Genomic DNA, 24,071 nt, shown 5'->3' on the forward strand with positions numbered 1-24,071 from the left:
TGTAACAAAGTAGTCTGAAAATTAACTTGAAAACTCCAATGATTCTTATATATGTAAATTCTCAGATGTTGGCATGAATACATGGATTAAGAATTTGATGCACGATAATATCACTGTGTACTATGTCTGCACTTACAGCATATGAATGTTCTTGGTTTTCAATACAGTCATTAACTTTGTCGTAACTGGGAACTTTGGAAAAACTTTCTACTTTAAATGTTTTCTATTGAAATTAGTTAGATCACTTTCCAGAAAATGATTTTCACACTAGCCATAAATTGATTTGGAGCATTGTATTTTACAAAATTCTTCCTATTTAGAACACACATCAGAAAAGCGTTTGGAAAATTCTTAGAACATAGAGTGATAAATAAAAGAGACAAAGTCGGCTATTTTGGATAACCATTTTCTGACTCACTGCTTCATCGCTGTTGAAAAGTTGGTTTTTATCTTTATTTTTTATATATATTTTGTCGATTATTACTTACTTAGATGTTTTTACTTTATAATAGTATTTTCTAATGTTAAATTGGGTTTTTATTTACGTTATACATACTCTCAGTGATATAAATATAGTTTTCAAGATAATGGTGAGTTGTAGTGCTTGTGGACGTTCAAAAATTGGTAAAAATGACGCTTTGAAAATTACTTTCCATTGGTAAGTCGCATTATTATAATAATTATGATCTACAGATGTGAATATTGGTCGTTATGTTAAAAATTTTAAAAAATACATCATAGTTGTTTCGTAACCTAAATTCTCACTAGACAAGGGCGTATCATTTCTATTTTTTAGTTATAAACAAATATATGAAGTTTCATATTAACACATCATTATTATTAAGAGAGCTTCCAACTTATATATCATTTTATAATATACTTTTTACTTACAATATTTTTCATCCTGAGAAGCCAATGGATAAATGTTGTGGATAAGGACTGAAGGAGCTGAACTCCTGGGAAAAACAGTTTCTTATGTTCCAAACACTTTACAGAAGATGCATTTGATAGGTCCTTCTCTCTTATTGTTAGATTGTTAGCAAATGTCGTACCTACGATTAGAGTCACTCGAATGAAATATGTAAATATTTATTTAAAGTATTTTAATTAAATTGGTAAACTTGATGTTTCTTATGGTTTTTAAATTCCATTCCTTGTGTTCAGTATATTTTTTCAGAAAATGTCAAAGCAAATTTGAGCTGACTACCATTCTGCATTTCAGTTTCAGCTCTTCCTGGACCTTCAGACTCTCAAAATTTTCTTACTCTCTAAAGACACTCCTCGTAAAAGAGATTTTAAAAGGCGCATTCACAAGTTGGAAATGCAAAATAAAATAAAGACACTCAAATTACGGAAATTACACCAAACTGTATGGAGACAACAAAGAGTCAAATTATTAAAAAATATAACAACAGAACTAAAGACAAAAATTTGATTGTCGAGGAAGATGAAAACATTTTTTTGGAAAATTTTGGAAATAGTAAAGAAATTGTTCAGAGACTATTTAGGAAAACTGTAGATAAGACTGTGCCAAAAACTTATTCATCACAGTCGAGATCTTTTGCAATCACTTTACATTTTTTTTTCTCCCCACGCATATGATTATCAGAAATAAATTTGAAAATTGTTTGCCTCACCCTAAGTGTTTATCTACGTATTACTGTTCGGTTCATGCATCTCCGGGATTAACATCAGAAGCATTAGATTTTCTTAAAATGAAAGTTCAAAAATCTTATAAGCCTGTTGTTTGTAGTATCACAAGATTATACAAAACTCATTTAAGGGCCAATAATGTTACTGTAAGTGGAAATATAAATGTATGATTGTTTTTTATTTCCATATTACCAACTTTAATGTCTGTAATGCCTTTAAAATTATGTTTTGAGAAATTATTCACTGGTAAAAATTTTCTATGAGTTATTGAAAATATTAATTTCATTTTATAAAAATAGTTTTATCTTACCTAAATATAGGTACGACGCCAATGATATAGTATATTCTGCAGCAGCCATTTTGGATAACCATCCCGGTTAACTGTCCTTGACATAAGAATTCTTTCTTACTACTTTATGTTATAAGGGGAAATTTATGGAGGGTAGAGGTACCACATGCTGACAAAACTTGTCGAAATGTTTCTAAACTGGTATAATTGTATTCTGGATAATCTGCTATCTTTTGCTGTATTACTTCTAATGTCACAAAATCTTGAGTAGCTTTGTCAACTGATTTCAGTTTTTCTGTTATGTGAATGATCCACAGCAACCCTTTTCGTGACTACTCGATAAATGGAAAATTTATCTACTCTAGTTAATTCAGCATTTCTTATTATGATTGCATTATCAGATTGCTGAATACTTTGATTTTTTAACATTTGAATATATTTAAAATTACTTGCCATGTTTGTATATCTAAATATTTATTAATAAATTCATACTTGTCTTTATTCTCACTACACAGTGCAATTTCATGTTTACGATTCGATGTTTTCATTGGTAAACATTGGAGATGATGAGTCCAGGAGGACTGACGGTTTGTTAGATGTTTACCTAATTTTATACGGGGAGTGAACATTATTTTTCATTTCTTAATTTGGTATGAGTGCCGTGCGAATTTATGAAATATTGATTATTCCTCGCATAATTGTTTTCTGCAATTGATATTGGAATAACTATAAGATATATTGGACAGATGCTATTTTATTGTTCTTATTAACAAGCAATAAAGCCTTTTTGATTACGAGTGGTTTGTTTGATTAACCACGTACCTTGACAACTTCAATGGATGACAGATAAGTTTCAATGAAAATATATGGGAGATACCCCCATCCTTCCAGAATAAAAATTTGAATTTATTATTTTGTAAAAAGTATCTTGATTTATGGAGTTTTTTTAAGAAAGAAAAATGCTTTATATTATATGAATATATAATTTTCTAATTCCCATTTACCTATTTTATAACAAATATAAACCAGTGAATAATACTTAGTAATATAATAATTAATATATTCAACAAATTTATTTACATAAAAAGGGAGTTACAGAACAGAGACGTACAGGGGAGACCAAAATATAACGATAGGGGGCAAAATTGGACCAAAAATTTCGAAAAAAATTTTTCGTTTATAATTACCAAATTTGGTGTGTCTTTGTAAAAGATATTTCACCCGACAACATGATAGACCCTCCAAAATTTTTTGATATCTTATCATCTATGAAAAGTACATTGCCCCATTCTTAAATATTCTGGTTCTCATCTTCACGTGTGGATCCTAATTTAACTGCATGGTTTTCCATAATGAGTGTCAGCTACTTGAGTCTAGTTCCAGCATTTCTTGAAACACTTCTCACGTTTTGTAAAGTTATTTTTATATAAGACGTTTCTAGAAGTGGTGCTATAAGTATTTTCATGACTCTATTAGTAATAACCTCAGTCCTATCTGTTTCCATACACTAGCTTAGCTTGTATACTTGGAAGTTTTTACTGATGTAGACTCCCATCTAAAAGAAACTGAACATTTATAAAGAGTTCAATAGTTAAACGAAGCTACTTCAGAGCAATCTGTTTTACAAATAGTGTGTTATAAAATAACTGGAATTCATGAAATTGATGCAAAATTTTGAGGATAAACAGCATTGTTCCAAAGATTATTTAATAGCAACACTTTTCTCAGAGTTGCGGTACCTCAATGAATGGATAAATATCTCATTTTGAGGTTATGTTCATTCCAAACTTTGATATTTTTTCTGAATAAGAATCTAGAGACTCAAAAATTATTAAAAAATAGCTTTAGCAAAGTGGAATTATTAGGAGCATAAAAACATCTTGAGTTATCTCAAGATATTGCTTTATCATTTTTTCTACATGTTGTTATGGTTGATTTAATATTTGCTTTAGGAAAAGGCTGGATAAAATCTACTTAAATTTAATTATAATTGTACCCTATTTCGCTTCATTTATGAGGAAACAGATGAAACTGTATTAAAAATTATACAAATAATATGAGAAATTTTAAACATATCTTATTTGGGCTGGCCATAAAAACTTTGTTCGAAAACGAGACAGTCAGTATTTTTGCGGTTGAGGTGTAGGGATTCAAATGTGCCGGAAATTCCAACATTTATTTTTCATTTGAATTTTAAAGCATTTAAAACATCAAAAAGTGCAAAATATTTTTTAGATGTTTAATACAGGCCTAACCCAAAACTGAATAAAAATGTTTTTTAAGCATGTTTATGTAAAACACTCATTATGTTTAGGAAATAATTGAAACAAAATACAACACAGGGTATTTACAAAACTTACATCCTGTTACAAACTTTTTTTCCAATAATAAAACAAATTCAGTTAAATAGTCTGATCTATCAACACGTATACCAGTGACAGTTCAATCAACATTTTCACTTGAATGTCCTGATTGTTGTGTACAGTAGACACCCTCGGCTGGATCGGCCGCCGGATAGTTCGGCCGGTCCTGGGAGGATGAATCATATCCGTTACATTGCTCCGCCGCACCGCGCCGGGGGCTAATGACTTTCGACAGGTCTTTACTTAAATGTTTTGTTTCCGGCCGTACACACAAACTACAGTTTTTATGTCAGAATAGTGCACGGGTGGTTTCGTTATCGACCGGTTGCACTTAACTTGTGACATTCGTTATTGTTATAAAGTGAGATTTTACTGTACCGTACGTTAATTTGTGAGTGTATGTTTGACTAAGTGTTGTGTAAGTGAGTGTGCGTGTTTACTTGGAGAAAAATGTTTTCTAAAATTAGTGAAAAACGTAAAAATACGTTTGTGACTATGTAACAAAAACTTGATATCCTAGAGCGTCTAGACAAGGGTGAATCAGTCCAAAGTATTTGTAGAGAATTCAATGTCGGTAAAAGTACTGTGATTTAGTGGCGTAGGAACCGAAAATCCATTGAATCTTCTAAGTGGTCCAATTTTAAAAGAGAAGGCAATAATCCTTCACGCAAAACTTGGAGGAGAAGGTACGTTTACTGCAAGGGATGGCTGGCTGGCAAGATGGAAAAAACGCCATGGAGTTCACTTTATCAGCGTATGTGGGGAAAAAATGTCAGCAGATGAGCCAGCAGCAAGTCAATTTTCAGAAAGTTTAAGAGAATCATTTCTAGTGAAGTTGCTTTGTGTTCGAACGCATTAGGGTCACTAAGCTACCTCTCTTTGTCATTGGAAAATCAGTAAAACCTAGAGCATTCAACGATTTTAAATTATTAATAAGATATATTTACTTTACTGTATTAAATGTGTAGAGAAATATATACAAAGCGACATTTGACACGGCGGCGTTGGTGGGTGAGACTCCTCAATTTGAAAAGAAATTTCTACAATAACTTTACTACAACATATTTTAAAATGAACGAATTAGATTCAGACGAGGAAAGTGAGGTTATGTTTTTGACATTCAAGACGATCAGCGCGAAAAAGTAGAAAGTTGGTTAACTTCGACGTCAAGAGCGCGTCATGCCCCCGTTCATTCTGTGTATGAACTTGAAGTTGTCATTCCACTGCTTATTGTAGTTGCAATCAAGGTTACTAGAATAACAGAAGGTTTGTGACAATAACAAGATGCGCAGTTGACAAGTGACATCACCGGTTCTTCACAGTTGTGAGAACAGCAACAAGTCTCAATAAATTCGTTTGTATAGCCAGATCAGCCAGAGATAACACACATCCTCATAATTCAAACATAATGTTAGTGAGGTTCTGTTTGACATAAATATATAAACAAAACAAAAATGTAAACATAATGATGTAGCTTATGATCTAGCAGCTGATCGTTTGTTTACAAAAACAGCCGCTTGTCACAAACCTTCTATTATTCTAGTAACCTTGGTTGCAATAAGCATATGATTTCGTTTTTAATTTTGTTTTATTATATTTGAGTTTGTAACATGTGTTTCTATTATTATTTGATGTGATTTTCATGTTCTAATCCAAACAAACTTTTTCAGTTTAGTTTTTAATTGCTTGACAAAATAAATTCAAATTACAAGTAAATCGGAATACATGAAGTAAAAATGAATGTCAAGATGACAGCACTTAAAAATGTCATTAGCAGGACTGTCAACCATTCATAATGAAAAAACCACTTAAAAAAACCCCAGACAACCGCTATATAACTATAGAGTCGGGATTCTTCAACCTTATTTGAGCAATTTCTGAAAAAGTTCGAATTTAATTTAAAAAATACCACATGATAGAATTTAACATCACACTGCAGTTACTTATCTCTTAATGTATAAGAAAAAATATTTTTACTCATTGTTACATTTCAATAATAATCATCTTCATAAACCCGTAGGACACCCAGAACATGACAGACTCCATAAAATCTGAGCTGTACTACAGCGCCTCAATGAAAGATTTGATACAGTTCCTCCACCTCCAAAAGATATAAGAATAGATGTTGCTGAACATTAGACAACAGTGGGTGGGTCACTCCTGTGCAAATATTCTAAATCTAAAGGGTATTCTACAATTTGTGAATAAATAAAAATAATGATTGTTTTGTTAATTATCATAAAGAATAAAAAATATCCAATGATATCCTCTTTTATTTCTATTTACTACTAAGCTAATGATATAATTTTGCATAATGATGGAAATTTCCATCATATTGTTTTTTGTTCAATCTCTACCATAAATATATACTAATAGTTTTTTAACCATTTATCCTTTAATTTTGAACATAAATTATATCACCTTGATTTATTTACCGATAAAGAAAAAATCATGCAAAGAAGGGATATGTGAAGCTAGAAGTTATAATTCTCAGAAACCATCTTCAACATTGAGTGCCCCATTCCACTACATCATCTCCCTAACAATAATTCAATTAATATGATTAAACTAAAATACACTTTTCACATTTTAAGCCTACACAGCCAGTTTAAACTATACTGCCGATTGCTTGTAATTTTTGGTACTGATTATTTTTTTTCCACACATGGCACATATTCCCTTTTTATAAGCACATGATTGACAGTAGTGTGATCCAACTTGATGTACTTTTTGTCTACATATTCTGAAACAATAAGTATAGATAACACTTCCAGAAACGAGAGAACTATACATAACTTTTATTTTAAATATTCTATTCATCATTATAATATGATACTACTAATTATTCAGATAAAAATTAGATCTATTTACCTGCAAGTTTCAAATTTTGTGGTGTATGGATTGAAACGATTTTTGGCTGCAGTTAATGCTTTATTTTCATTAACTTTTCGGCCTCCTGATTCTGTGGTATTTCTTGCTCCAGATTTCCAAGGATCTGGAGTTATTACTTTTCCGCATTTTTTTTGGCATTTATCACAAACCATATTTTCACTAAGAATAGTTATTTACAATTATATAAAATAATTAAATTGTATGTACTTATAATATAGCTTTATTGTTGTTAATATTTATTTACTAGCACTTTCTGTTTTGACAAATGACAATGACAGTTCTATAGTTCATAGTAACGCACCATTCCGGTTAAGTTCTATTGTTAAGTATTTAAATTGTATTTAAAATATGAAATATTCAAGTTTTTTTTCCACCAAAGGGTATATTTCTAATTTAATTCATGGGCGGAGGAAGCGCATAGCGCTACTACTTCTTATCGGTAACGGTTACGATCAGGAACATGTTCAGCATTCGCTGTCAACTCTTCTTTGTTATCTGTGTCTAGTTAGTTTATGACAGTTATATTTTCTAACCAGAGGCTATTTTGGTTGCTTTTATTGAAGTTAACAAGTGTTACATCTAGTGGTAAATGTGGAGTTACTTTGTACAGTTTTTTTCATAGAATTTCGATGTATATTTTATAGAGAATAAATCATGCAGTTCCAATTCATTTTTCTTTTCTTCACAAACGAATTCAAACATTCTTCTTCTTAGAAAAGTTATATAATCTTTGGAAAGGTTACAACTTGACGTTTGATCACAGAACACAGTCAATTCAAGGTTAAATTTCATGCCGTGCATGCGCACTAGGTCGTATTGTCATATGCATTTTCATTTAAAAAAAATATGAAGTAGTGTTTCTGGAGAAGAAATTCATCGTTTATTTTTGTGTCCATATTACATCGAAAGACGACACAATTAAACTTAATAATCAAAAAACTGCTGCAAAGGAGCATGTGCAAACACTGTTCACAAAGTTGTTGGCGTTTAAGTTCGTGGCGATTCGCACTTCGCCTGCGGGTTGCATTACAAATGTACCTTAATAAAGATTAATATTGAGAAATATATGTAGTTTGATATTTGTACGTATTTTTTACTCATAGAAATGTAATTACCGATTTTTTAGGAAAGTAAACAAAATTCCTCTTATACTTTAAGAATCAACGTTAAAGTGAATTTTATTTAGGGTTGCACAATCGCGTGATAATTTCTGTTAGCGTCACTGTTTTTTTATTATTTAGGATGTTGTGGTGATATTTAGTTTTTAAAGATTGCTTTAAGTTTAGTTTCCGCAAATAAATTCGTTTTGTTTTAATTTTTATAAGGTATATCGTAGCTTATTTTTGACAGATTTATTGTTATTAAGAGAAAGTGGTCAAATATTATTGAATATAAAATAATTTTTTAGTCATGGCAAATTAGAGAGCAGTTGATACCTTAGTTTATTTGTTGTTCATTCTATCATTCTTTGAATCTAGGAAAGCTAGGGGGAAAGCTAAAATAGGAGTAACTCGATGCTGTTTGGAAACTGATCGAAGTAATTGGCTCAAACCATATTATGGGATTAAGTAATCGAAATAAAAGTTTTTCGTTGGTTGAGTTCTAAGTCTTAATTTTTTAACAAAAAACCAACGTAAATCTGAAACTCTGATAAAAATCGCGACTGGGTTAGGATCGGAAATCAGATAGATCATCTAACTGATACCGGTTCATAGTTTTGGCGTAGGAGGGTATAGAGAAGAAAAACAATCTGTCTATATGAAAGGGGTCCGTCGCAATCAAGATGGCGCCAAATTAGTATCAGGGTAATTCATTTTAGGTTATATTCAACGCAAGTCGTTCAAAAAATTTAATAATGAGCTGACGCGCATCTACAATTGCTACATTCATACCATACCCTATGTCTAAGCCAATGCTATTCTGAAAGGTTTTTGAATGGTTATTTATCGTATACAGTTGGAAACTTTTTCATGTTTTTTCTATCTACCCTCCCTAGTTTTGGCTAATCCATTGGCTGAAAGCATTTTCGTAAATATTTTTCATATTTCAAATCTTAATTATGAATTATATATTCTCTTATTTAACAAGTTTTATTCCTTTTTCTTCTTTGTCTGTCTTCTTTCGGAAGATTTTCATAGTCGAGGTGTTCATCAATGCCAATATTAGAGAAAGAAAGGACTGTCTGTCTCATTGGTATCAATAACTAGGATTATTTAGCCACGTGTGTAATGACTAGGTTTGTCTCTGATTGGTAAAGTCATTAGAAAACAGTTTTGCTAATCAGAGCACTGAGTAGGGGCTCTAGGAGTGAGTTAGCCTCAGGGCATAGATTTGTGGGTCCCTACCTATCCCTTGTCAATTCTTAAAGTACGTAGAGTAGTCTCATAAGTTAATTGATAATCATGTAAAAAGTAAGAAAATAAAAAAATTCAGGATAAAAATTAAACAGAACAGAACTAAAATATTAATTTTTTTGTGACGGGAAAAAAGTTTGTCATTTAATCTCTGTTGACAGGTAAAAAAATTCATGAAATTCGCATTCGAGTTATATCACTGCATTAAGCAAAAAAAAATCGATTAAAAATCACCACCAACAATCACATGTCTATGCATAGATTAATCGCAAATTAACAATAAGGTTTAGCCAATCAAAGCTTGTGGAACGTTTAAGTTCCTCCCTATCGAGCGGTCTAGAGAGCCATAAAAGTATTTAGCTGCTGCCCAATTTTTGAATTTACTTTTGTTTCTATAAACGTACTCGAAGGTTTTCCGGCGCATATTATTATAGATCGTTGAATTTTTTGGCGTTTTTAGAGGGTAAAATGCTTCTTATTTATTTTAATTGCGATAGATAATAATATGCGCCGAAAAACATTCGAGTACGTTTATAGAAAGAAAAGTAAATTCAAAAATGCGGCAGCAGCTAAATACTTTTATGGCTCTCTCGATCGCTCGATAGGGAGGAACTTAAAGGAGGATTCACACTAACGGGCACAGTCAGAGACAGTCAAGTCAAGATCGCTGCCTCGGGATTTCAATGAGAGTGTTGTCACTGGCGGGCACGGTACGGGCACAGTCAGATCAAGATCGGCGGGCTGCCCGCTTTCTCGCCTTTCCTGCGATCAGGACTATGCCTGCCCCTGCCCGTCCGCTACCAGTCTGTGAGTGTGAACTACCGCAGTCACAGACAACCATCTGCCTTCAACCTCTTTATTAAAATGGATGATGAGAGACTCATTGAATTGGTCCGGGAGCAGCAAGTTCTATACGACTTTTCCAGCCCTCACTACAGTGATGCATTCCACAAAACGCAGAAATGCAGGAGATAGGGCATGCACTAAAACAAGGTTAGTTTTTTATTTCATGTTAATTCAAGTAGATAAAACTACTGCCAACTTATGAATACATTTATTTAAATCAACACATTTTTCCAAAAGGTTCCTTTGTAATTCTCGGAATATATCAAAAATAAATAAATAAAAATAGCCTTTTGAAACATGATTCAACCCTACAATTCAATTATTTATAGCATGTTTGTTGATAGAGACAATCAATATTTTCATGTTGAAGAATAATGGGTGATCTTTTCAAAACAAAATATTTATAAATTATTAAAAATGTCATGAGAGCAAAACAAATGGATTTATGTCTGTATGTTCATAATCAAATGTAGTGTCCGTATGCTTGTTTGAAACAATACCAATAGATACATACATAAGACAATTTTTCTTATATTTATTTTTTAACATTGGAATACTTCCAAATTTTTTTTGTCAACTTTTTAAAAATTACCTGTTTTACATAATTAAATGTGAGCAAAGTCCGAAAATAGAGATATGCATTGTGATAAAAAAAATGTATGCGTTGCATCAATGCAATTACACATGATCTCCCTGCCAAGGTACGGATCCATTTTCTAAATTGAAGTAATCCTTAAATTTTTCTCTATTATCAAATGCTGACAACCGAGCGTTGTACCCAAGTCCAGGCAAGTCTCTAAGTACTATATAAAATGTAGTTATGAAGAATACATGTTGACAATATTATATTTTCCACGTACCCAGGTTGAGAGTTTATTTTTCGGTAGTATAATCTAAATCTTTGAGCCAGAATACCAAACGCATTTTCCACAGTTCTTCTGGCTCGGCAATGGCGATAATTGAAAATTCTTTTTGCTGGATCTTGCTGAACTTGATTATCAGGATATGGTCTCAGCAAGTATGTCTTGAGCGGAAACGCTTGATCGCCCAAAATTACATGTGGGATAGATATACTTGTACCAGGTAAAGGCTTTGGACTGGGAATGTTGAGTGAATTAGATTTCAGTGCTTTACCTAATCTAGAACTTCAAAAAAATTCCACCGTCACTATTTTTACCGTAGGACAGCTACGAACTTGTAGTTAGCATTAACTAGTGCTAGTAGAACTACTGAAAATGTTTTCTTATAATTAAATTCCAATTAGTTTAAAAATTTTGGGCTATTTTCACCCAGTCTTCTGCTCCAGGCGTTGGAATGAAAACACTCAAACAGTTTTTCACTATTGCTTGACAAACTTCATGTACCATAGAGTGAGTGCATTGTTGAATGATCAAGTCGATAGCTGTACGAAATCGTAACAAAAGAATCACCAGTTGCAAGAAACCTGAAAACAATCAAACAAATATAAAAAAAACATACTTTATAATAACTTATTTGTAATAAAATTGATGCATATGAGTATAAAATTAGTTATTTTTTTCAATATCCAATTCATATATTAATGCTTTTGTATTTAGTTTTCAGATCCTTGTAAGACAAGATGGGAGTCTTTACGAAATCAATTCAGACGATATATTTGGAGTAAGAAAACTACTACAGGCCAATCGGCTGGGTCTCCTTTGAAATGGAAATATTATGAGAACATGCTGTTTCTAAAACCGTACATGAAGGACAAAATGAGGTATACCTCCGTGACATCAGGGCTTGACCACATCTTTTCTCCTGAAGAAGAATAAGAAATCGACACGGTGGAGAGACCTGAGGGATCAGAAGCTAAATTCCCCCCCCCCCATTTTTGTGACTCCACTTCGAAAGTCACGCGCCTTTCCTTCAAAGCAAAAGTTATCCGAAACTGCTTCGGGTGTTTTGATGAAATACATTTTGGACAAGGAAAAAAAAACAGAAGGAATAAGAAGAGCAAAATAGTAACGATGGAGGATGATATAGATTTATTTTTTGACACTATGAAAGCGACAGTCAAAAAATTTAGCGACAAAAACAAGATCCCGGAAAAACAGCTATTGTCAATGAACTGGAAGGGATTAATTTGAATGAAAAGCAAAACTTCATTTCATACTTGGAAAGTTTTTCATCAGAAGAGAATTACTGAATTTAAATTTTGTGAATCCAAAGCTTTGTATACATTTTTTAAATAAGAAATATTATTATATATTATAAAATATTATTATAAAAAATATTTCTATATTTTTTAATTTATTTATTTAGACTCAAACAAACAACGAGTTTTTCAGCTGGAGTCACAGCTTTCCTGAAGTGAGTATCTATCTTCATTATGTCTTCTTTAATGAGAATCAACAAATTTCTAAAATCACAGTGTGATATGCGGAAATATTGGTAGAACTTGGTTTCATCGTCAACCAGATGTGGAAATAGTTTTACAAACTTTCCTTTTTCCCTCCTTGATTTAGCGATATCATGTACCCAAAAGCGTCTTTGAAATCGCGATTTATTAATATTCTCTTCCTCCTCTAAAATTAAAGCAATTTTTAATAGAGTTGATTTTCTAAATGGCATTATTGTAGAAGACAAGTACCGATGATAGTACATGATGGAGATAGGCATATCTGTTCGCACTGATTCATAGGCACAGACTGCCTGCAATCTGCCCGCGCTGTGTGAATTGCTTGCCCGTGACTGGACGGTGATCTCACCGTGACCTGATCTGACTGTGCCCGTTGGTGTGAATCCGCCTTAAACGTTCCACAAGCTTTGATTGGCTAAACTTTGCAATTAATCTATGCATTATAGACATGTGATTGTTTGGTGGTTTTTAATCGTTTTTTTTTGCTTAATGCGAACGTTTTGAAACACCCTGTATATATATATATATATATATATATATATATATATATATATATATATAGATATATGAATATTTTTTTTCTATAATATCGTTGTAGAAGAGAAGAAACATGATCTGGAAGATATTTTAATTATAACTCATGCATCCTAAGTCACAAAAAAACAGCATCGTTATAGGAATAACAGAAAAAGCATTAAAATTAACTTCTTTAGAATATCACCAAGAATATTAAATTAATAGAATCATCCGACAACGCACATATAGATATTACACAATAAGAACAATAGAAATCCTAATACACTAATAAATTCAAGTAAAGAAAAAGATAAATACTAATATAGTTAACCAAGACGCGAAGCTATGATCTCGAGACAGGAATGAAACTTCTTACCGAGGTTTGTATACTATTTTATTTCCAACCATCATTTTTCTCAGAATAATGTTACTGTTGCTATGTGGTAAACAGCAGTCACCAATATAAATAAATGTTGGATCAAGTCGGATGGATACTGAGTTTGCGAATTGAGAAAAATGTTCTCCGATGAAGATTTGATGGATTGTACCGCTCCAGAAATACGACGGGCTGCTGACGCAGCAGCACATGGTTGCTCTCGAAAGTTATCATCGTTTTCTAAAAGCTATTGAATTATTTATATACGAAGTGGTGTGAAGAAAAAAAGATGAAGAATACCAGTTCCGAAACTGTACTCTCAGCGTATTTTGGAGAGCAAACCAGACAAAAGAAGCCGTTTGCTTTTTGAGCAATGTACAGTATAATTCGAACGATGTTGGAAATTGGGGAAAAAACTGATATATCGAGACATGGGAAACTGTTTGCCTTCCTGAAACGACAAATTGTGGGCTTCAGGTCCAAGAAATCGAACGTATTTTCCAAGAAAAATCTAGAGGATCTTTTAAACAAAGCTCCAAATGAATGTTTAGCGATACAGGTAATACATTTATAATCTTCAAATAGGTATTTTTTTTTAAATCGTGTTTTAGCTTATACAAGTGCACAGTTATTATGGTATTATATTTTTCTCACTGTTTTAGGTCGCACTAATAATAGGCGTATCTGGAGCTTGTCGGTCGGACGAATTAGTGAAAATGAAAATTTTTGATTTTGCTTTTTTTAAGAAAAAATTTCGGTTGAAATTCCAGATTCCAAAATACATACAAGTAGTTTATTTTTCTTTACTGATCATTCGAGACTACATGTATTTAAGAAAAAACATAGAAATAGATTTTTTGTTTAGCTTAGAGGAGTAATAGTAAAAAATCAACAATTTTTCCCAAAAAACTGCTACTTTTTTAATTTTTTTAAATTAAATTTTTATATAAAATAAAACTTTTTAAAATTTTAGAGGACTCGAAAGGCTTTAAAGGTCACGCTCTAAGAAGAATCGCCGCTACGTTACTCTCCAAAAGCGGTGCAAATATACTCCAATTAGAACAGCTGGGAGGATGGAAATCTAGTAATTTCGCAGAAGGTTATGTGGATAGCTCAATGGAGTATAAACCCAAAACTACCAATAAGCTGTCCCAATGTGCCATGTCTTCTAAAGCTGTTGCAAGTAGTTCACAAACCTTTGTCATTTAACAGCAAAGTAATTTTTTGCCTAAATATTTCTATAAACTCTTGTAATAATTCAAATTTAACCATTAATTTCAATAAGTAGTTTGTTGTATTTTAGTTCATTGTTGGTTTTTATTGTTTGCCATTAAATATTTGTCAATGGGCTATATTTTTAAATATGGAAAATTTCATCTGGAATAGATGAGAAAAATTTTAACGATCACAATATTTTTGAGGGCGGGAAGTGAGGGCGGTTAATGAGGGCGGGAAGTAGAGGTGTGTAATATGACACTTTCTAACCTTCAATGACGTTAGTGATAACAGCATTGCATATATTGTTGTAAATAAAGATACATTTCGTTTATATTAAAAGTAAAATCATTAAATGTGCATTGCATGATTTATACATTCCTTAAACTATTCACTACAACAGTAGAATTTTCTTATGTTGAAATTATATTTCTTCCTGTCATCACAAGTCACATTGATATACTTGGTCGCAAATCCGGTGTTTTTTCAGCACTACTATACGTTATAAACAATTTATTAGCTATTTCTGTCCTGTGTGCTACCGATTCATCAGCAGACCCTACAGCAACCGTTCATGACTTTCAACCGCTATGTTTCTTTAGTGTCATCAAATCTCCCCTAAAATTATCTAAATGTGTAGCAGACGATCTTCTAAATCAGGGATCTCCAAACTTTCCAGCCTTAGGGCCATACTGATTACTCCAGTAAGTTCCGAGGGCCAAAACCATATTATCATTGTTGCCGGTGGTAAAAGTGAAATAGTCCACTGATGAAAAAAAGGTGCGAATAAGTACGCAACGTTTAAAAAAGGCTGCCAATCGGACTAAAGTCTGCAATCGGTAACACTACATATTATTAATTTGAGGAGTAACGTGACACGACATCTGGTGGACAAAAGCGGAAATAGGTAGTACCTTCTATCGCTAACAGATGGCGCTAATATCACGTACAGAATAATCTCATTGGTTCGAGAAAGTTCTGGTGTCTTCCACTCACTTCTAGATGGCAGTAATTGGAATATATAAGAAGGCTAGTGGCGCAACCACAAGTCAGTTCCTACGACACTGTTGTGAAATAAAATAGTGCGTACCTCCTTAAAACGAGTATATGCGTGTTTAAGTTTAAGACATTTTTGTAACAGTATTTTGATTTGAATTGTTGCTTTTGTGTGTGATTTAGTAGTATGGAAAATATGCGAAAAATTGATAGTGAATGCAGAAAATTCAAAGATCAGTGGAACATCCAGTATTTCGTAATTGAGTCCAGTAACAAGGCGCTATGTTTGATTTGCAATGAAAGCATAGCTGTTCTCAAAGAATATAACATTGAACGTCATTATGAAACAAAACATTTTCAAAATTACTCAAAATATACAGGAAGTTTGCGGACAGAAAAATTTGAAGCTATGAAGCGCGGATTGAAATCGCAGCAATCTTCATTTATAAAACTGAAAACTGAACAAGAGGCTGCAACTCGTGCCAGCTTTCGTGTGGCTCTTGAAATTGCAAAGCGTGGAAAACCATTCACCGGTGGAGAAATGATCAAAGAATGCATAATTGCAGTAGCCGAAGAAATGTGTCCTGAAAAGGTCAGGTTGAGTGATTTTCTTTGGCCTTGGATGAGTCAACGGATGTGTCAGATACTGCTCAGGTGTTGATTTATATTCAAGGAGTAGATAAAATCTATGAAATGCATGAAGAACTTCTTGATATGTATAGTATTCATGGCACAACTACTGGTATAAATATTTTTAAAGGAGTTGAAATGGCCATTAATCAAAAGAACCTTCGATGGATAAACTTGAAATGTATTACAACTGATGGAGGCAAAAACATGAGTGGGAAAGATAAAGGAGTGGTCGCTCTTGTGTCAAAGGCTGTAGAAAATGACGGTGGTTCAAAACCATTAATCTTACATTGTATCATTCATCAACAGTCTTTGTGCGGAAAATGTTTGAATATGTCTGAAGTTCTGAAACCAGTCATATCAACTTTTAATTTTATCAGATCTTTTGGGCTGAATCACCGACAATTTATTGAAGAGATTGGAGAAAATGACTTACCTTATCATACTACCGTACGTTGGCTTAGTTGTGAGAAAGAACTTTTTTGAACTTCGAGTTGCGATCGAAATTTTCTTGAATGAAAAGCATCGCCCTCTTACTGAATTACAAAACAACGTATGGCTGTGGAAGTTGTTGATTTGACAAAACATGTGACCGAACTGGATTTAAGATTGTAAGGAGAAAACCAGCATCTTCCTGATTTATACAATCACAACTACGAAGTAAATGTTTTTCACATTTTAAAACATGTGAAATATTCAACCACACCACTGAGACTAAGTTTTCTATCGATTTTGCAATCGAAACTTTGAGTGCTTTGAAAATAAATTTTTATACTCGTTTCTCGGACTTTGATGCCATTGCGAATCAAATTAAGATTTTTCAGAATCCTTTTGATACTGACATTGAAACCCTAGCCCCGGAATTTCAAATGGAAATGATTTTATGGAAATTTTATAAGAGTCTTCCACTGACACAATTTGATAATTTGCATAAATTTCTGTTTTTGGTACTACTTATTTGTGTGAGAAGATCTTTTCCAAAATGAAGTACAAACAAAATGTTTACAAATCTAAATTAACTGATGAGCATCTTAAATCTCTTTTAATAATTGGTACAAGTAAAATTAGTCCACAACTACAAACTATTGTCAGTGGAAAATCTCAATTACATGAATCTCATTAGTATTTCATATGTCATTATGCTTGTTATAAGTTATGTCTGTATTTAAAATGTATAAAATGTTAGTTGGATTCATTTTAATAATAATTTGTTAGTTATTATATACTGAAGTTAAATTTTCTGCATATTATACACGTCTTTACTCATAAAATAAAAACAATAACAATAAGCCTACAACAATGTTATGAGTATTAATAATTATTCAACATAAAATTACAATACTTCAGTAAACTAAATTTAATTTGCTATAAAAAATATGTTCTCTAAAAGAAGTTTTCAAGTATGCTAGCTCTCCGCGGGCTGGACAAAATCTGTCCGCGGGCCGGATGTGGCCCTCGGGCCGTAGTTTGTAGACCCCTGTTCTAAATGAATGACCTATGAATGTTTCGAGGAAACTAATAAAACTGATTTCCATCCACAACTTAATTGATACATATTCCATTGTGATATGCAAAAAAAACAGGCGGCGATCCTTTACTGCTACTGGACAAAGGGCTTTCTACATTCTGTAAAATTTAAGATATTTTTCAATAATTAAAAATCTTATGTTCACATCAGTCCTTGTTTTTTTATGTTTTATCATTAATAACATTCACAAATTTTCAATATTATCTATACTCCATTCGGAAAGAGTATAGAGTGATAAATCAATCCCTCTCCAGGCCACCATAGCCGTGGTCATATTTGAGAACAATTTATTATTTTATTTTATCAAACCTTAGCAGACAGGTTAATTTGAAAACGATTTATAAAATGTTTCCTGGGAAAAATGATAATTAGGTACATTTTGCAAGAGGGTATTAAAAGATTAAAATTTCTAGCGCAGTGTTTGTCAAGAAACGTTTACAAAACTTTACTGAATATTCAATATGTCGACCTTTGAAAACTATACTCCAATATATAAAGTGAAGACGCATGCACTCTCTGTTAATGAGAAAGCCATGGCTTTAAATGTATATGGTGCATTAAAACATCAGTACCCTTCAGTGGGTGTGGATGATCTAACAAGTATGTGTTATGAATGCAGATGTGTTCGAGGAATATTTTATACAAATGCTAGCTCTTATTCCAGCCGGATCTGTAATTGTTCTTGACAACGCCAGTACCACTCGAGACAAGTTGAAAGTCTACCTACGACGTTATGGAGAAAAAAAGACGCTTTAAAAAACATTATTGATGAAAACTGGCGCAAAATGCATTCAGCATGTTATCAAAGAGGAAAAAAACATGTGGGAACTAGACAACATTATTGATGAAACTGTAGAACCTCTCATGATTAATTTAAACAATTCATCCTCTAGTTCTTCGGAATAAAATACATATATTGCAAATATGCACATACTTTAAATATGTTACAGGAAATATTTGTAGACTGTTGTATATAATATAGTAATGTGTAGTTTAGTATATTTTGTATTTTTGGAGTTTACTCCTTAAGAATCGATTTGCATATATAAGGGGCCTGGTATGAGAAAAATGTGAGGAGTAAAATCTATCGATGAATGACCTCGTTACGTTTTTGGTGCGCACCCTATGATGCGCAACTTTCTAATTTGTCAGTGTCAACATACTTATATTGCTGTCATTGTGAAGTTTTATTATCATTGTGTTCCGCTAAAGTGAACTGAAAGTATTTTCAAATAAGTATGGCAGAAAGAGGTGTAGATGATATTGCCGGAACATCTAACAAACACGTGGTTGCAAGGTACGTTATAATTCATGTATTATATGTATGAGCATGTGCAATTTGTATTTATTAAATATTTTAATAATTATCGATGTAGTTTATATAAATATATATTTGAAAATAACACATAAAATTAGATAATCAACCCAATATGAATTATCAAGCGCATCCACATAAAATAGAAAATTTCAAACCTAACCAAAAATTAATTTTTTTGTCGATGTCTATAAATTCTTCCACGTTATTATGATTTATTTTATAAATAATTTTTAAATATTAACAACTGTAGTCAATAATTCGATAATATTATCGGAAAAATCGACAATATTTTTTCATTATAATAATGTTTTTATATAATTTTCTTTCGAAAAGTTATTTTTTTGCTTATTTAAATAATTTTCATGTACTATTTATTATTGTATGTAAAAGATTTGGTGACATAATTATCTTTTTACAACCATTTTTGTTAATTATTAAGATAATATTATATTTTAAATAAAAAATTAATTATAATAATTAAAAAAAAATGTTTATAAAAACCTTTTTTTATCAATTTTCTTAAAGTCAGTTAAAATTCTTATAATTATGCATTTATAAAGTTTCTAATTTTTTTTTATATTTTTTGACTAGGAAAAAATCTAAACCTCCAAAAACTCCAGCCGAGAGACAGCGAGCTTACAGATTAAAAAAAAATTAATGAAGGAAGCCCAAAATATTCTGGCAATCAACCAATCTTTTTTAAGTTAAATAAACTCTTTCTGCGTCTGGTTAGACTATCGAACTTAAGGACTAAACTCCAGTCGTGCATCGGAGCTGACACACACAATTTGTATTTTTCATACTTACATGTATATACTCGTATTTGTGAATAATTAAATGAAAATAACTGTATATATTAAAAAGCAATAATAATATTTTATTAATTACGAAAAACCAATTCCAACGGCTATGATGGTAAGGGTCTTCTTACTTTTGGGGAGATTCAGAAGTTGGTGTGAAAGTATTAAAATAGAGATAGAAATAAAGATATCCTTCAATTTTGGAAAGAAAAGGATTGCCATTTGGATTATCTATATATATCTCTGTCCAGTTCCTTATTTATCATTGGCATATTTAAATATTCCAAATTTTGGACGTGAAGTACCGTACTAAAAATTTCAGGGTTTTGCATTTATAATGAGCATTTATTACTCTACGCTCATTCCAAATAGAGTATAATGTTACCTCGCTGATTTCACAAATTCGATAAGCTTCTAAATACAAAAAGCAACAACAACCTTGACCATCGAATAAACTACTCGTAGAAATCGCAGATTTCTTAAGGCCCCCATACACTAGGGGTAAACACGACAATCTTAATCAAACAGTTAAAATTGTATGTGCAAATTTGCCGCTTTTAAACACACATGCACTGTTAGAAAAGAAAGTCTGCAGTTGTGTGTTTCACGATGAACCGCAAGGACATAATAGCAGTGGCGTTGATTTTTGCTTTAAAAAAATAATTCACGTAGAAAACGTTCGAAATGGACAAGAGATTGGTTATTAAAAAGAAACGAATTTTCCCATGTTAATCTATTAAAAGAGTTCAAACTGAAGATACTTATTTGGAATTGTTAAACCGTGTCACACCTTTGATACAAAAGCAAAATTCGTTCCTTCGGCAGTCTATATCCTGTCATGAACGTCTTACGGCAACATTACGATATCTTGTTCCAGGGCGAAATTTTTAACAGCAATATCAGCTCAAGCCTTAGGACGCATAGTACCAGAAACATGTGATGCTTTAAACACGGTTTTAAAGGACGAATATTTAAAGGTAAGTTTAAGTGCAGTGGAAGCAATCGGTCCTAAATTCTCAGTTTGAATATATTGTATGTATGGTTATTCTTGATTGTCGAGAAACATTTCCCAATTCAGCCTCAAATATTACATCAGTTATTAGTTTTTCTGTTATGAAAGCAACATTTGCACATAAATCTCTTATTTGTGAGCTATGTTCTTGCCAATAATATCGAATTTATCTTCTCCAGTATAAAGTTATTTTGATATTTTTTCCAGTATATCATCACCTCTATTTCTGGATCTCTTTGATCTAGGGGTATCTTTTACCCGCGGTATAGATTGTAGTGTATTGACATTGCTCTCATTGTCAAGAGTTGACTGTGTGGTAGACGCAGGACATGAAGTACTCGTATTAGAACTTGGTCTCTCGTTATCCTGATTCGCTTCTATAGAGCAGGGTGACTCTATTTCCGTTTCATTAAAATATATGTGAATCCTCATTCTAAAAATAAATTGCTACTCAAAATTGTGTATTAAAGAAAATAAATACTGGCAAACACATGCAGATCCTACCACCCCCAAATATGGGCTCATATTATTATAACTATAAAAGCACTCACAGCCTAGTGCTTATGGTGGAGTGATAGAGAATACGGCTTTTTATCAGAAGTTAATAACACGGTCATTGAATTTACTGTGTACATCGAAAATCAATAACAAGTCAATATTACTTCCTTTTGTCTTTATTGGTGACGACGCATTTACGCGTACTGATTTTTTGAAGCAGTTTGCTCAGAAACTTTTAAGTAAAGAGAGATGAATATTCAACTACAGACTTTCCAGTGCACGTCGTATATTAGAAAATGTGTTTGGAATTCTTGCGGTTTGATTTAGAATCATTCGATCTGCTATAGGTTTGGATCTGCACAATACTGAAAAAGTGGTAATGGCTTGCTGTACATAATTTTATACGAAGAAAATGGGGCGAGCAATACATTCCGTTGGCAGTAGATGAATACAATTATGCAACTGATCATCTACGTCCACTGCAAAATGGTTTTATAGACTTGGAGGTCGGACGAAATCGGGGTGCGTCCGAAACAACCAAAAATGTTCGAAATGCCTTTATGAATTATTTTAATAATGATGGTGCCGTATCTTGGCAAGATCAATATATTTAAATTTAACTTTTTTAAAAACATAAAAATGGAATATTTGCCTACATTTCTTTTCAATAAAATGTTTTTGTTATTACTTTATTTATTTGACCTCAAAAAACGGAGTACAAATAAAATTAGAGTTGTTTAAATTGATTGGACTAATAAGCGATTCTTGTTGTACCTACAACTAAAATATAATTATTTTTATACTTACAATGGCTTCCACATTAACCACAATATTGTTTTGGATTTCTCTTGGCATCTCTTGATCTGTAAGGAACAGCAAATACTTGAAATACCACAAGTGTGGTCTGTAAATATCATACGACCTTGCTCCAGATTTGTCTCTACTTTTTTCATCTCTTTTCTAAAGGATCCCTTTAGTAAATCTTTTTCTTAACATCATTTTAAGAAGCTTCTGGATCTATTTCTCGCAGCTTTTTGATCATAATTTCATAGGCTTTTTCTTATTTTATTCTGTTGGATATTCTGAAGATTTTATTTTCCATAACTCCAAAAATTCAATAGTAAAATCTTTGTTCCACATTCTTGTATGGGCCATTTTGCAGAACAACCATGTTTTTATACGACGGATTTGAATGAATACCACATACACTAGCAGATTTGCATGTACGGACAAAATTTCAGGTTATGTCGGAGATGAAGAACGTCGGTTAACATCGTCGTGATTGGCTCCTACAACAGCAATTTTGTACGCGTTAAGATTGTCGTGTTTACCCGTAGTGTATGGGGGCCTTTAGGCTTGTAATAATTTCCCATTTTGTTTTAGAGCTGTAATTAGTTTGAAATATTTTTAAATGTCTACATTATTATTGGATCGTAACATACTTTTAATCATTGAATCATTTGACTACACTGTTGATAGTTTTGTTACTGTGCCAATTTCGAAAAATAAGTCAATAACACCCTCTCCGAAAAATAACTGTATGTATTTCGGTTTCATGAATTTTCCGCGATTTAGCTGGTAATCATTTTTGTGACGCTATTTTGAATACTAGTATAATTCCGGTGGAAAACTCGGAATCAGACATTTTTAACCTTACCGTATTGAAAATATACCTTTACAACTTCAAGCTAAAACCTAGTACATTTTTCTTTGTATAATAACTAACTATTTTTGAAAAGCATGAAAAAAGCTTTATACAGGATAAAGGCAATTTAATATTATCTAAAATTGTTCAATTGTATTCACAATACGAAAACCTTTAACAAGTACAATTAGAACTCTAATGTCAATATGTAGCAAATATTTGGAAAACATACAGTTTGAAAGTTTATTTTCCAGGGCTGATGGAGTAGCGGAATTGGGAGATTGAGCCTCAGGACAAAATCTTTTGTGGACATGAATCAATCATTTATAAAATTTTTGATGCAAACTTTACTTTACAAAAAGAAAGATCATCAAACCAAAAAAAAAACAAACTCTTAGCTGGCCATTTTAACTTTCAAATTTTTATCTTCCATGACTTCTTCCCTTTTCTGCGATTTCAATTTACTATTGTTGAAGGCTTTAGAATATTGATGAAACTAGTTCATGATTACCCGGTAAAGGAAGACGAAAGCTCTTATTGTTTTTGATACTTCTACTCCAATTTCAGAAGGATCGTTCCATCCAATACCACTGGCTATCCACTTAGAAACGCGGAGCACGACCTTTATCTACCTACTCCACGTTCAGAATTAATTAAGTGCTCGATATTTTACAATTAAAAGAAAAAGTACAATCACTTGCCAATTGAAATCAAATCATTATTATCTTTTCCCGCATTCCGCAATAATTCTAGGGCA

The 24,071-nt window shown here is 32.2% G+C and overlaps 1 protein-coding gene across 1 annotated transcript; it reads right to left on the minus strand.

Annotated features, from left to right (window-relative positions):
• Positions 1-2,975: 2,975 nt before the first annotated feature.
• On the minus strand, positions 2,976-7,460 carry LOC130898034 (cysteine-rich PDZ-binding protein). Its single transcript, XM_057807069.1, has 2 exons — positions 7,177-7,460; positions 2,976-7,048 (listed from the first exon to the last, which is right to left on the minus strand). The coding sequence occupies exons 1-2, from the start codon at positions 7,347-7,349 to the stop codon at positions 6,919-6,921; spliced, it is 303 nt and encodes a 100-aa protein (XP_057663052.1). The 5' UTR covers positions 7,350-7,460; the 3' UTR covers positions 2,976-6,918.
• Between the last annotated feature and the right edge of the window lie 16,611 nt (positions 7,461-24,071).

This window comes from Diorhabda carinulata, chromosome 9, assembly GCF_026250575.1.
Source record: "Diorhabda carinulata isolate Delta chromosome 9, icDioCari1.1, whole genome shotgun sequence".
NCBI classification, from domain to species: Eukaryota; Metazoa; Arthropoda; class Insecta; order Coleoptera; family Chrysomelidae; genus Diorhabda; species Diorhabda carinulata.

What these genes read in the sequence shown, in the direction of transcription:
- LOC130898034 (XM_057807069.1), bottom strand. Translation starts at nt 7,349, where the DNA reads ATGGTTTGTGATAAATGCCAAAAAAAATGCGGAAAAGTAATAACTCCA. An exon ending in ACAAAATTTGAAACTTGCAG is followed by an intron (nt 7,049 to 7,176) that starts GTAAATAGATCT and finishes TTATTGTTTCAG; the next exon opens with AATATGTAGACAAAAAGTAC.